At 38.0% G+C, this 15,686-nt stretch overlaps 1 protein-coding gene across 1 annotated transcript; it reads left to right on the plus strand.

The window, feature by feature from the left end:
- Nucleotides 1–391: 391 nt before the first annotated feature.
- LOC149008201 (transcriptional activator DEMETER-like) lies at nucleotides 392–11,389 on the plus strand. The gene is made up of 19 exons (XM_089164531.1): nucleotides 392–1,856; nucleotides 2,077–4,116; nucleotides 4,221–4,595; nucleotides 5,091–5,181; nucleotides 5,265–6,852; nucleotides 6,952–7,031; nucleotides 7,135–7,219; nucleotides 7,320–7,411; nucleotides 7,487–7,555; nucleotides 7,699–7,735; nucleotides 7,837–7,919; nucleotides 8,201–8,680; nucleotides 9,611–9,647; nucleotides 9,770–9,827; nucleotides 9,938–10,077; nucleotides 10,194–10,259; nucleotides 10,360–10,474; nucleotides 10,559–10,597; nucleotides 10,756–11,389. The coding sequence occupies exons 1-19, from the start codon at nucleotides 1,271–1,273 to the stop codon at nucleotides 10,866–10,868; spliced, it is 6,174 nt and encodes a 2,057-aa protein (XP_089020657.1). The 5' UTR covers nucleotides 392–1,270; the 3' UTR covers nucleotides 10,869–11,389.
- Nucleotides 11,390–15,686: the final 4,297 nt, after the last annotated feature.

Consider the following 15,686-nt stretch of genomic DNA (forward strand, 5'->3'; position numbering starts at 1 on the left):
AATACCATAAATAAACACATTACTTCCTCGAATAATATATCACCTTTGTCAACCCATCCTGTGAACCTTCTAAGCATGGAAATAATGAGGCCAACCCCATTCCTGGTTTTGTTGATTTGTTTCTTGAGGTTTGAATCTTGATTGTATAGGGAGATTTAGAAGATAAGAAAATTTAACCTTTCCATTTAAATAAATGAACCTGGGTGCAACTTTGAATCTTAATAATGAAACAGAATACATGGAAGTACTGTAAGTTAATACTGAATTTGTTGTAGTAAATGGGTCAGTGTTGAACGCGTTATTGTTAACATGTGTATATTTTTTATTTTATTTTTTTTTAAACAGAATAGTTTTATCACTCCAACAAGAAGTCAGGTTATAACTAGTCTCACAGTCATTTAATCGTCTTTTTCTTTCTCTTTATTCCTCTCTTTTTTTCTCTCACTAAATGACTATTCTCGTTTACTGTGGAAAACCAGAAGGCAACTCCGGCGTTAGTTCACCCACCGGCGGTGAAATCAATACGCAGGATCGGTGGTTCTTTTGTTATGGGAAAGCTTTAAATACAAATTTATGCCTTTGCCAAAGGAAAGAGGTGGTGGCATCGTCCTTCAAGATTACAGCACAGATTTTGTGAGATTTTTGGTGGTTGGTGATTTGTATCTTCTTCAATTCCTGTAGAAAGACACCAGTTTTAGCAGATTTACCCAAATTTTATGAGCTCTTAAATTTTTTACCAATTGAGTCATTCCATTCTTCTGATTCTGGCTCATTTCTCCTTTTAGCTAGCAACCAATTATAAAGATTTTTCCCCTGTATCTTCAGAGAGAGATCTGTCAGTTTTTTTCCGGCGAGTGATTTAGCATCAGTTTCCGGTATAATCAGAGCTCTAAGAAATCCCTCTTTCTCTGGTTAAGGGGGGTTTCTTCTTTTCCAGTTTTTCCTCCTCATTTCAGGCTATCTTTTTCTTTTCCTTTTCCAATCCTTGTTCTTGAGCATCTGAGATTTTGGCCCGAGTATGCTTTGGTTTCTTTCTGCAAGTTTTGGAGCAGTGTCTGCAAATGGCGATTGAAGGTTTTAGAGGAGAATTTGCACAATGGGGTTTGGAGAAGATGGGGAAATAAGGGAAATCGTCAATTTGCATGCAATTTGAAGCTTGGGAGAGAAAAACCAGAGATTTTGACTTTCACTATATTATTGCAGAGCAGTTCAAAGAGCAAGCGAGAGACAACAAAGAGAGGATTTTTGAAGAACTCACCAGAGTCTAGAGATGGACTTCGGTAGAGGCCTCTCAATTTCTGAAGAGGAAAGTAGAAATTTCCAGATTCAGGGAACCTGGAAGCCGGCGACACCGGCGACACCGGCTAAACCGATTCCGGCGCCGATCTCGCTTGAGACGCAAGGGAGTCAGATAAGCAGGACGAATTGGTTTGAATCAATGGGAATCCCTGCTGGGTTTGTTCAAGAGACTCACTCTGTAAATGGGGGAGCTGCATGCCTTGATTCAATGGCGTCTCTCGGTCAGAGCAGGAGGGTAGGTAATTGGGAATCGGCTATGGATCTAACGAGTCGTACAGGCTCTGGCTCAGTTGTGAACTCTCATACTGAGGCTATGATGAACGTTACAGCTGCAAGGAAAAACCAACCTTTACTGAACCTCTTGGCTTGGACTACTGGGGCTTCTTCTTCCAGTGCCAATCTGCAAGGGAATAATGACCTTCTATTCCCAGGCATGTATTCTGCGAGCAATTATAACCAGACACAACCGGATTCTGCTGGTATGCTGCTTGCAAACGTAGATCCTTCACTCAGCCTCGACTTCTTCAATCAAAGCAACTACCAATCTCAGCCTCAAAGTGAGTTAATACAAGCTCTTCTTCTCTTCTACTGCTAATGCTTGTTCATTTTTTTTCCTTCTTTTGGTCTAAATTATAATGAAAAACTGCTTGGTTTTTGGTAACCGTCTGAATCCCCGTCGATCCAAAATAACAACTGTTAATTAGTGAATGAATATCGAATTTCTGGATATCTTAGATAATCTCAGAATGATACTGAATGTGATAGAATGACTTACAGATGGATTTCCAGTTCATCATCAAAGTTACGACCTAAACGCACTGCCTACAACAATGACCGACTGTATCTCAAATGGTGCTATTTCCGTACCTTTTGCACCAGTAACACCAGAAAAGGGCCAGATAATTCAGAACCAGCCAGCTGAAAGAGTAAATGAATCCATAGGTGAAAGACTGTACAAGGAACAGGACATGCAGGAGGTTTTTGTTACTCCCAACAGGAATGTAGAAATTGAACTCAATAGTGGGGTTTGCTCAAACCCCTTTAGTTGCATGAATGAGGTTGTTCAGCTTCAAGGTGAACTCTCACATCCCCTGGAGGGCACAACATCTATGGCAGCTTCAACCACATTGAATGAAAACCACAACCTTGCAATGGCAGCTGATGAGAATGGTATTGATCTGAACAAGACACCAAACCAAAAGCCTAAGAGGAAGAAGCACAGGCCTAAAGTGGTTGTGGAAGGCAAACCCAAAAAGACTCCTAAGGCAGCAGCTCCAAAGCCAACAAATGACAATCCGAATCCAACAGGGAAGAGGAAGTATGTGAGGAAGAAAGGCCTCAATAACTCTGGAACTCCAGCAGCAGAAGCTTTAGGGGAGACAGTAGAACAATCACCCAGTTTGACAGTGAAATCATGCAGGCGGGTGCTGAATTTCGACATGGAAGCCCAAAGAAGAGATGAACACCCTAGCAAATCATCCAATAATCAGGAGTTTCAGCTCAACAGTTTCGAGAGCTCTTCAAGGCAGATACTTAGCATGAATCCAGGATCTCACGCCCAGGACCTCAACCATGCAAATCATGGTGGCTATGGTACCAAGTCATCTGTGGAACTTTATGAAGGTGTTGAAGTGATTGCAGAAAACACCTCACCTGGGATTGACTATAAGTGCTCCTCAGACCCAGTGATCAGAGACTACAATTCCTTGCCTGAAACACAAGCACCGGCTCCACAATCCACATGGAGAGTCCCACCAATTGAAAGTTCAAATTGCCACCCAAATAACAGAGGTGAAATGGAGAAACCATGTACCAACCTAAGCAATGGCAACAACAGTCATCCTCTCATCCAACAACATGCTCAAGCAGAGGGAATCAATCACATGGCCTTCCAAACCAAAGCAACCGTTGGAAACAATGACAAATCTAGACGACCATGGTTGCAGTGTGGCTCACAATCCTTGTCAAAATGTCAACTGGATTCCAATAGCAGTCTCCATGTACCATTTGTTGAGAATGTACAAACAGAGGCATCGAAGAGAGATTATTCTTATACAGTTAACATGACAGATGCACAGACCATGAATCTGAGGGAAGTCCAACACAATTCTTTGCAGGCTTACCAGGACAGATATCAAGTGAGTGGTTACCAGAGAAACCATCATAGCCCAAGTCCTCAAGAAATTTCCAAGAAAAGGAGGGTGGAAAAGTTTCAATATACCACCATTCCTAGCAGTTCATCTTCTACAGCTGCAAAACAAATTGACTGGGGACAAGCACTGCAGAGTAACCATGAAGCAGGAGACATAGAGTTCAATAACATGCTTGGCACTAATGGATCAAGGAACGGAGCCAGCAAATCTGTACGAAATGTGTATGAGCACACTATGGCAAGAGAAAATCATGCAGTCCAAAATGTTAGTATGGGTCCCCTTTTACACAGCAGTGCATTCTTTTCTGAACTGCAAACTTCTGGGTATATGCTGGACTTTGGTCATGGAGAGAGAATGACAAAGAAGGAATCCAAGGGATCTACACAAATACAGGAGGCAAACACCGCAACTGCAATTCCACAGTGTACCCAACTGCAATCAAGCCCTCAGAAAACAGCACCAGCACCAGGTGATACGCAGCATGATGAAATTGTTCGGAGACCAAAAGCAAGCTTAGCAGACCCTGTTGCAGGTAACTACAAAAAGAGGGCAAGAAAAGCAACAGCACCAGTCAATTCAGTTGATTCTAGCATGAACCAAGTGCAGCAGCAAGAGAACCAGATAGCCCTGTATGATCAACACCAGTACTTAGCCACTTCAAAAGGTACTTATCTAGGAACTATCCACTGGACCCTTCACATTCTCCCAATATAAGTTACCTTGATTTTGTGTCACTTACAATTAACTTCAATGAGGCATTTGCTGCAGGTCAGCCAGGAATACCACTGTCATACATGACACCCATAGATGACATTGTTCAGAGATTGAAAAATCTAGACATCAATGGAGAAACCAACAGAATCCCAGGCTCCGAGCAAAATGCATTGGTTCCCTACAATGGCAACACCACAATGGTTCCTTATGCGGGATCGTTTGATCCTACAAGAAAACGGCGCCCACGACCCAAAGTTGACCTTGACCCAGAGACGCATAGAGTTTGGAGGGTTCTGATGGGGAAGGAAGCTGACGAAGGGATGGAACAGACCGAAAAGGATAAGGACAAGGAGAAATGGTGGGAAGAAGAAAGAAGAGTATTCCGTGGACGCGCAGACTCATTCATTGCCCGCATGCATCTCGTCCAAGGTAGAATTAAAGACTATTCATCCCCAAGCTAAATTTTCTAGTACATCTTTCATCTGGTTGGTGACCTCCCCCAGGCATTCATGATTGAAGCATATGATGGACAAGTCAGCCTACAATCCTTTTGCCTGTGTCATAAAATGAAAGATAGATTTAGATTATCTTCCTAGTGATCACTTACACTATAGCAATTAAGAGTCAAATCAATGCATAAGCAAAGGGAAAATGTAATACTGGGTCCTCACCTTGAACAATAAAGATAAGAGAAACATATTTTACATTAAGAAAACAATTTAAAATAAGCATTTGGAATGCTTCCAAATTTTGGTGTTAAGAATGTCGAATCCTGCTAATCTCATTCCTCAAATTACTTTATCCAAATGATTCTAACAATTTGAGTGGTCTGTTCCAAAGAGAGATACCAAACTTATGTTATATTGCACATTCATGTTCCTGAGTTGATTTCTATCTTTAACAAGAATACTAAATTTTCCTTAGGTGATAGACGCTTCTCCCGGTGGAAAGGATCGGTTGTGGACTCCGTAGTTGGGGTATTTCTTACTCAGAATGTATCTGATCATCTTTCTAGGTAAAATTCTATAGACAAATTATATCCCAGAATAGATTGGCATCAAATTAATGACCTCTGACAATACTTCCTCTTCTTTGCAGTTCTGCCTTCATGTCCCTTGCAGCTAGATTTCCACTAAAAACAAAGAGCAACGAGAGGGCATGTTGTAAAGAAGGAATAGAAACATCACTTGAAGAGCCAGAAGTGAGCATTGTTGAAACAGTAGACACCATCAACTGGCATGAAAAATTGCCAAGTCAACCTGTCTGTGATCAGAGCTCTGTGACATTCCATGAAGTTGGACATATTGAAGAACGAGAAGTGGCTAATAGCAATGAATCCTTTGGGAGCAATATGGGATATGGAAGCTCAACTGACCATTCAAGAGCCAAGCAGTCTCCTGTCTGCAGGATCAGCCTAGAGATGTCCCATGATTTGCTGCCAAAAAGAACAGACAGCCTGACCACAAATATAGGAGTGGAGAATTTTACAGGAGAGGATAGAAGAGCATTTGAAGACATACTTTCTTCTCAAAACTCCACGGAGTCGACTACTTCCCGGATCACTGAAAGGAATGGATCATGCTCAGACTCCAACTCGGAAGCCGAAGATCAGGTGACACACAGTCCATCTAAGCGACCATCAGATTGTCTTGATGACTGCACTTTTACGGAACTACTACAGATGAAAGGAAGCCAAATGTTCCAAGATATTTATAGTTGTGGAAGTGGGAATTCTTTATTTGACCTGGGCACCAAGGGTGAGCAGAACCAAGCAAAAGTTACGGACTCCAACAATCATAACTCAAGCATGGTCGGGATGGACCCCTTAAAAGATTTATCTGCACACATTCACCCACCCAATTCATATCCACCCCAAACACAAGTTCCTATCATCAAATCCAGTACATGCAGTGTGAAGATGACCCAAGACTCAGGAATACTAGAAGTCAAGTTCCCAGAGATGTTAGGAGAAGAAAGAAAATCTCCCTTGCCCTCACTTACTTCCATAATCGGTGAGACAACACATGCCAATTTCACTAGAAAGCAAAATACAGTAATGCCAGAGACTGTAGGCGAAAACACATGTCAGAAGGTACAGTCAAGTGCTCAAGCAGAACAACCTGCTGATCTGTACGGATCTTTAAACAAGAACCAGACAGAGACATTGTATGGCTTGCAAGCAAAAACTTATGGTGAGAGGAATCCAAAATCATTCAGCCACCGACAAATACCTATGAAAGAGGCATTACAGTCCGAAAACACCATGTTTGATGAAGCTAGAAATCTTGACCATACATTGGTTGAAAGGCAAAAGAGTGCAATGGACCCGGTATCAAGTTCCACAGAGTTTTCAGACATTGTAGATGTGGAAACGAGATACTTAGCTGGTCAAGAAAAGCCCAAAGAGAATAATGTGATTCAATCAAACGTCAAAGAGCAAGTGTACAACTCAGCCACTGGCAGCACGAAGAACTTGAACACAAAAAAGATGAAGATGGAGGCAGGAAAAAATAAGGATTGGGACAGTTTAAGAAAGCAAGCTTACACAACATATGGGGAAAGGGAAAAAAGTAGCAATACAATGGACTCACTGGACTGGGAAGCTGTAAGATGTGCAAATGTTAATGAGATTGCCGATGCCATCAAAGAACGAGGAATGAACAACATGCTTGCAGAAAGAATCAAGGTATACAAATGTCAATTCATTTTACTAACCTTCAAATTTGGCAGCAAGCTGAGATAAAAAGGGCCTAGTGAAGTCTGACTACTCACATTACTTCTGCAGGATTTCCTCAACCGACTGGTTAGAGAACATGGAGCCATTGATCTTGAATGGTTAAGGGATGTCCCACCTGACCAAACAAAGTAAGCCCACAACATAAACTTGCAAACATATGCTTACACACAAACACATCCCAATCTGCCATTCAGCACTCCATTGTTTATTCAAATGTTCTCTTGCATGTAGGGAGTACTTGCTAAGCATAAGGGGCTTGGGTCTGAAAAGTGTGGAATGTGTACGGCTTCTGACACTTCATCATCTTGCTTTTCCAGTAAGTCTTAGACAATAAGTGAATGATTAGTTATAAAATGCACAGGATAAAGCCAGAGTTATACTTTTTTATGGTTTCAAAATTTTGTTTTGTCGACAAGGTTGACACAAATGTCGGACGAATAGCTGTAAGGCTGGGATGGGTGCCACTACAACCACTGCCTGAGTCACTTCAATTGCATCTTCTAGAAATGTACGTATAAAATGCCAACAAATCAAGGATACCAACTTTGACCTGACATGAAAATGCTAACCTCAAATTATACAGGTACCCAATGTTGGAATCAATTCAGAAATACCTCTGGCCACGGCTATGCAAATTAGATCAACGGACACTGTAATCTGAGAATTCCTCTTCAGCATTTAATCTTCAATTTGTCCATTCTAAAAGAAAAATGTCACTAGAGTCGCATGAATTTCTCAAATGAATTCAGGAAATAACACCAGCAAAACTAATACTGATTAAATTTGTTAAAACAGGTATGAATTGCATTATCAAATGATTACATTTGGAAAGGTATGTAGTTGCATGTACTATATATTTGGATGAAGATTTTCATCTCATTTGGTAAGCGTGAGCAAAATCTAATAGTGTTGAATGCTTTGAGTATTGTGCAGGTTTTTTGTACAAAAAGCAAGCCAAACTGTAATGCTTGTCCAATGAGAGGAGAGTGCAAACACTTTGCAAGTGCATTCGCAAGGTTTGTATGATTTATCCCCACATATATTAAGCATATCTTAGCCCATATGATTAAGTATCACTGACAAGTAAAAGTTCCCTATGCAGACCATATGGTAGGCCAAGATTTTATGAGCCAACAACACTCACAAAAAGTTCTAGCATTTAACCATTGTAGTTTGAAGTTTAAAAAAGTTACCAAAAAAAAATCAAAATGTTGAGTAAATCCCACCCCCCCACCCCTAAAAAAAATTCAAATAAAAAGCCACAAATGAGCCAACTGATGGATATGTTTGAACACAGTGCGAGGTTTGCCCTGCCAGCTCCAGAGGAGAAGAGTATAGTAAGTTCAACCGTACCTGTTGCAGCTGAGCACAGCCCAACTTTGGGTATCAACAGCCATACAGTGGGAATCAACCAAATGCCACTACCTCTACCTGAGGCTGAGGCATACCCACTTACAGTAATAGCACCAGAAAACAGGAAAGAAAACAGAAGCTGTGAACCAATTATTGAAGTCCCTGCAACACCAGAACCTGAATATACAGAAATATCACCGAGTGATATGGAAGATTTTTTTGATGAGGATCCTGATGAAATACCAACAATCAAACTTAACATTGAAGAGTTCACAATGACTTTAGAGAATTTTATGCAAGAACATAGTGGAGAACTTCAAGAGGGAGACATGTCTAAGGCTTTAGTTGCTTTAACTCCAGAGATGGCTTCTATACCTGCCCCAAAGTTGAAGAATGTGAGCAGGTTACGGACTGAGCATCAAGTGTAAGTCAGCAACGTCTTCACCTCATTCATATTAATTTTCTTTGTTGGTGTTTTTGTGTTTTGGTATGAATAAGAAAAGAAATACCATATTTGGCCCCTCCGAAAATATAGAGCTGAAATACATTCACATGCGGCACTAGTTCCATTATCAATTAGGATTGTTTCAGCACAGTACTTGCTGAAATTAAGTCTACAAACACTGATCCTTGCTAGCTAGAGTAAAGCAACACAAAACTCTTGGGACATTATGCATCATCCATTTATGTATCACTAAGCTCTAACTCCTAATTAGTACAACTAATAATTGATCTACTATCCTTGGCAATTGTTTAAAGTTGCAAACAAGTTATTATTAAGATATTGAATAGAGTTTTTTACGTGTGGGTCCCGTTAGTGGACCATAAACTAATGTTGGGTCCTCTTAATGCAATATATTATGTGTGGGTCTCAAAAAGACTAACACTGTTAGCCGCCGTTAAGTATGTTCAAATTTCAAACGTGAAGGGACCAAAGTGTCCCTCAGGTTATTTAATACATTGTGTTAATATATTGTTTTAAAAAAAGATAATTGGTCATTAAGCATCAATTATATGGTTACAAAAATATATATCCAAAAAAAGGGGGAAAATGTAATAACACGATGTATTGAATAACTTGAAGGGAATTTTGGTCCCTCCACGTTTGAAATTTGAATATATTTAACGGCGACTAACTGTGTTAATCTGGTTAGGACCCACACGTAATATATTGCACTAAGAGGACTCAACATTAGTTTATGGTCCACTAAGGGGACCCACACGTAAAAAACTCTATTGAATATCAATATTTATCAACCAGGTATTTGCTTTCACGAGCATAAATAACCTACTAAAATGCAAGGATGACTTACCTATGGGATCTAAACTAACTATCTTTTCTTCGTGATTGCAGTTACGAGCTACCTGATTCACACCATCTTCTTAAGGGGGTCAGTTATTCTCCACTATTATGTGAAATTCTATATTTATTTTAAATTTATTTTGGTCAATATGTGAAACTCTATTTGTTTACGCATAAAGCTTCATTTGCTGACTAAAACACATTTTACAGCTGGACAAGCGAGAACCAGATGACCCAAGTTCATACCTCTTCGCCATATGGACTCCAGGTATGCACATAAAATCAACTGTTTGAAATTGCTCCTAAGCAGCCAACTGTTAACATGCAATAATATGTGTTCGATTATTTCATGATTCAATATCCTGTTTCCATTATCAGGTGAAACTGCAGAATCAATTGAACCACCAAGAACCAATTGTGATTCTCATGAATCGGGAAAACAATGCAATGAGAAGACATGTTTTTCATGCAACAGCATGCGAGAAGCAGCTTCCCGAACAGTCCGAGGGACTCTTTTGGTGAGGAAGACACATAACCACACAAACATTAATACATGACAATAATTTTAAGTGCTCCTAAACCCAATTCACTAGACCATTTCTGTACACTGACTGATATTTACAAAATCTAACAGATACCATGCCGAACAGCAATGAGGGGCAGCTTTCCACTCAATGGCACATATTTTCAAGTTAATGAGGTATACACTTAAAGTTATGGATCTCTTGAAACCAAACAGTTAAGGGTGTCAAACATCAGCTTTGAATCAAGTGGTACTATGAATAATGATTCCCTTCCAGGTATTTGCTGACCATGATTCTAGTGTCAACCCAATTGAAGTTCCAACAGCATGGCTATGGAATCTACCAAGACGGACTGTTTACTTTGGTACCTCCATACCAACAATATTTAAAGGTAAGAATGTTAAAACAGAAAAGTTTTTCTAATCTGTATGGAATTATTCTGAACTAATTAAACTGATATGTCTTGTGCTGCTAGGTCTAACAACGGAAGGAATTCAACACTGCTTCTGGAGAGGTATGTATGAGCAAATAGCAGCAAGGACTCCCAAGCATAGGACTTATCTATTAAATATTCTAAAGTTCTAACTCATTATGTAGTTTTGCTCGTGAAGCCGACATGCTGAGTCTCTAACAATTCCTGTTTTGCTTAATCTACTATGGACTGTTTTGCAGGACTAGTTTGTGTACGGGGATTCGACCAAAAAACTAGAGCACCACGACCACTAATGGCCAGGCTGCACTTCCCAGCAAGCAGGTTGGCTAAGGCAAAAGACAAAAAGAAATGAAGAGTAGGCCAAATGCAAGTATAAAGTCAATACAAAATCCTAACAAGGATCTGTCGATTTGAAGAGCAGATCGCTGACCAACCTATTGCTGTACATCTAATGGCACCTCCTTTAACATGAGGGCATTCACCAGGTGAGACTAATGCAAGTCAGATGGAAAGAAAAGGTTGAAGCTTCAAATTAAATTTGTAAAATCCCATGGCACTTGGGCTTGTAGTTTGTACATGATTATGGTTAACATTATGATCATTATTTCATTTCATGCTCGAAATCGGGCCATTCTTCTGAAAGCAACCAATGTCAACAAAAATAAAAGTCAGATATATTTGTCAACTTGATCCATTTGGAGAATACATGGTGCATCAAGTTGGTTCTATTTTTTGTTTTTCCTATTTAAGCTCGAAATCGGCCATTTTGTTTGATAACTATTCCCAAATTTTCGTCCATTTAGGAATCAAGATGGATATCCTAACGCCCTATTTAATCATTCACTTAGTCATAACCGTTTCTCTCTAATACGTAAGCCAAGGTCGCGTTGGAAACAAGGTCTAGATTAGTGAGTGGTGAATCCTTCGACAATAACTCGTCAAAATTTATGTTTTGGCGAACAAGAAAGGCCCTTTGGGACATGAGGAAGTATTAAAAAAAGCAAGCATCATTCTCTGAGGCCTCCCATCACAAAAGCAGATTGGACTCTAGGTCCGCTAAATCAAACCTCATATAACTACGTGGAATACTCCGACCTCATATATGTAAATGTGGACAACCATTATCCGTCCTAAATAAGATCTACCACAGTAACCTACTCTCACAATATTGATGCCTCTGTTTGTCATGAATACTCTGTATGGGTTTGTATACATGGTTTTTACAATAATATATACACTCCAATATATGTAGTTCTGGTGTGACTACTACATAACTTAAGACATATCAGGGATTCAGCAGAAAAAGAGCAATTATGGTTTTTACTTGTACTAAGAGAACTGTAATTTTCATATTGTTGTTACTCTTTTCTCAGTTCTTTTCAATTAACTCTTTCGATCACTGAACAGCCAACCAAATACAGAATGCTCTAATAGATGGCTCCTAAAAGCACATGGTAAAGCCATCATATTTTATTTTGTTACTTGGACTCAATTTAATTTCAACAGATCTGATAAAATTTCCCGAATGATGATCACCAAAATGATAACACAGCAAAAATCCAATTTTATCAAAGGATAATTCAAACTTCGAAAGATCACGAATTTAATTCATGCACCTAAATACATAAATCAATTCATGCACCTAAATGCATAAATCAGATATCCGTGGTTTTAGTGTTTACATACTGAATAACACACAGAACAGGGGCAATACACACTAACTTAAAACGACTAAAAGCAGACAATAAATTGTAACACATCTAAATCATTTTTTCTAACTACACGAGATAAAATTGATAAACAGACAGAACAGAATCCTAAGAACATTATCTGAACTCTATATCAGGATTCAACCGATCACTTTTTCTCCGAAAGGGGAAAAAACAGAACAAAACAAATTATCAGAGGAAGAATCATAGCACAATGATAGGAAACAAAATCAAGAGAGATGAAAAAAGGAACCAAACCTTAATTAAAGAAATCAAGAAGGCACAAAATGACGTTCTCCTCCATCATCCAATCCTCGGTGATAACCTTCCGCCACTGAACAACAACAACAGCAGATTATATCATTAAAGACAGATATAGCTTGAATGAATAACCAGGCTTCAGTATTAGAAGCTAAAAAACCTAGAATATGAAATCTGAAAGCTTACCTTTCAGTTACATCAAACTCAAACAGAATCATGATGAGATCACTCATAGAATACACTCATCTGTTCAGAGAAACCATGACTCGTCCACACTTTCTCCCTCTAGATGAAGAACAGACAGTAAAATTGAAGCTTCGAGGACATCTAGAAAGAGAATCGAAAGACTGAGACGGTGATAGTGAGAGAGAGAGAGAGAGAGAGAGAGAGAGAAGAGAGAGATCTGAAGCTTTCCATTAAATACTTCCGTTTGCCGCCTCTTGGTCTCCAAATTCCCTCCTTGTTTCCTATTTAGCTCGTTTTAAATTTTATTCATTTTTTACTATTTTCAAAATTTCACAATAATTTGTGGTGAAATTACTAACATGCCCTCGTAATAATCTTTTTGCTGTGACGAAGTTACTAAAATGCCATTGTAACAGTACATTACTTTTTCGGCTTTTCTTTTTTTTTTAGTAATACTTTTTCGGCTTTTCAGTTTTCTTCACTTCATGACATGTAAAATTACAAAACAAGCCATTCTATCTAATCCCTCTTTTCTACCAACAAAATAAAAAAAAAGCTGTGGTTGTATTTAAGTATTTTATGCAATGGACTATACATATGATGAAAATAGCTTGTGGGATGTAATTTTCAGAACTATTATTTCAATTGGGTATGTACTTTTTTGGAACTATGATTTTGATTAAGGGTAGTGATATTTTAAGAATATTTTCCCTTTTGGTCATTTTGCTCATAAGTCCTAATCCTAAATATTGTGATACGAATAAAATTAGAAAATGTTTTAATGTTAGTAAAGCAGTTTTACGTACTTTTGTCCAAATTAAAGAAACTTTACATGTATGTAATATTAAATGTAAGTGGAAAGAGTTTCATAAACATGAAGCGCAAGTGCACAGCATGCAACGAATAAATGCTCATGCAGTTTTAAGCAAAAGAAAGCTAAGAGTACTTTCGTATGATAAGTTTAATGATCAACAAGGATCAAACTCTACTAGTTAAAGAACTTCTAACGCTTCATTGGTGTATAACATGCTTTAACTGTGGTAATATAACTAATTTCATTAATTCTAGATTTTAAGAAGCTATAAAAATTAAATTAAATTAAATTTAAAATAATAATAAATAAATAAATAAATAAAACCCTTGCTTTGATAAGCTTTTCAACTTATAATAAGATGATTAATAATGTGTGAGTTAAGTACATAGTTTAAGTCTTATTAAAAGTTATGAGAAATTTTTAAAATGTCCATCGAAAACATAAAGACAAGTTACTAGAACTTTGAAAGTCGAATCCAGATCCTCTCAATCCTGCATTCCCTCCATTATGCCCGTCTGATAGTCAGATGCACATGGAATGGTTTCATAGCAACCATTGAATGAAACGGCTAAAAGGGAATCAATATATTTATAAATGAGTGAAACAGAATTAGGCCTTTCCAAAAGGCGTGATTGCTCTCCATCTAAAGGTCACAATAAAACCAAGTCCACGCGTCCGACAATCAAATGAGGATGGAGGGTAATAACCCACAACAACCCTGATAGGGTTTTTTTTTTTTGTTTTTTTTTTTATGTCATCAGCAAATCAATCACAATGATTGGAGGAAGGTGTGGAGATAAAGATTCAAACCCTAGACTTCTTTGATTTTATTGTCTCTGCATGGAAAGTTATCACCATTATGCACAATAATATATTTCAAGTCTTTACCAAAAAAAAAAAGTATGCAATTCAAATGGCATTTTGAGATAATCAAAATGTTTTTGACTAAAAATGTAATAAGCTCAAATTTTATTTTTTAAGGGTAAGAGGGCAGCATAACATATACCAAATAAATTATAATAATATACATGGAATGAAGACGATAAGAACGCATGTGATAATAAATGGCTGTAATCTTCAAGAATCTCATGGATTTATTAACATACCAAATAAACGAAGGAGTGAAATAAACACATATTTACCCCTAAAAAAACAAAAACAAATATTAAACACCTATAGGTATCAGATAAGTAACAGCTATAGTCTTCAAGGATTCAATGAATCTGCAATGTTGACTGACCAATTTCTCCCTACAATAATATCGAGAAGTCTCTTTTCACCCAAATTAATTTTTTTGGCAAATTTTCAGTATATGTATATACCAGCTTTTGCAAAATAACAAGTGGTATTGGTATTACAATAGGGAGTGTAAGCCCTATTCTAAAACAAGATAATACTCTTGTAAATTGGAGTCTAATGTTGTTGATGTATTTTCTTTAATTACATATAGATATATGATGAAGAGGTTAAAAGGTACTTAAGTGGAATCGAGATCATCTCCCCATCAAGAGCACAGAGTGCTCCCCGACAGCTTCCCAACCACAAAAACCAGTGGGTGTTGGTGTAAAAATAAGTTTTTTTTTTTCTTCTTTTCAAAATGGTTTTTTCACCAGTGGGACCCACTGACTTTTGTGGTTGGGAAGCCGTCCGGGAGCACTTTGTACACATGAAAAATAAAGAAGAGAAGATAAACCCAAAATAATAATGCAGCGAGAGAGAGTTTCATTCAAGATATTATAAGGTGGAGAAACGATGAGTTGTCAAGAGAAGACATAATTACATTAAGGCTTTAACCTCGAAGGTTTGTTTAGTTAGCAAAACACCAATGTCTCATAGTATGAGATCAAGAGTTCAAATGTCCCTCAGGGTTAGGAGTGAGGCCTTACCATATATTTAAATTATATGTAAAAACTACCCCTTTGAAGATGTAGTCAATGTGTGTTTAAGCTGGCCCGGACAAATCTTAGGTCCAAAAGATAAATGACTTTAAGGTTTCAACTAAAGCATGAAATATACAAAATTGGTGGGGATAATCAATATGTAGAATGTGTGAGATGACAATTTTAATCTTGAACATTCAAATATATGAAAATATCATGGAGTGCATATGAATATGAACAAGGTATATAGAAAACTCTTCTAAGTAATAGTATCATGTACTACAAAAGTATCAATGACTAATGTTGCTTCAAAAAACTTG

The sequence above is a fragment of the Hakea prostrata genome, chromosome 8 (assembly GCF_041222555.1).
Source record: "Hakea prostrata isolate BN-2017 chromosome 8, UWA_Hpros_2, whole genome shotgun sequence".
In the NCBI taxonomy this organism is placed as follows: domain Eukaryota; kingdom Viridiplantae; phylum Streptophyta; class Magnoliopsida; order Proteales; family Proteaceae; genus Hakea; species Hakea prostrata.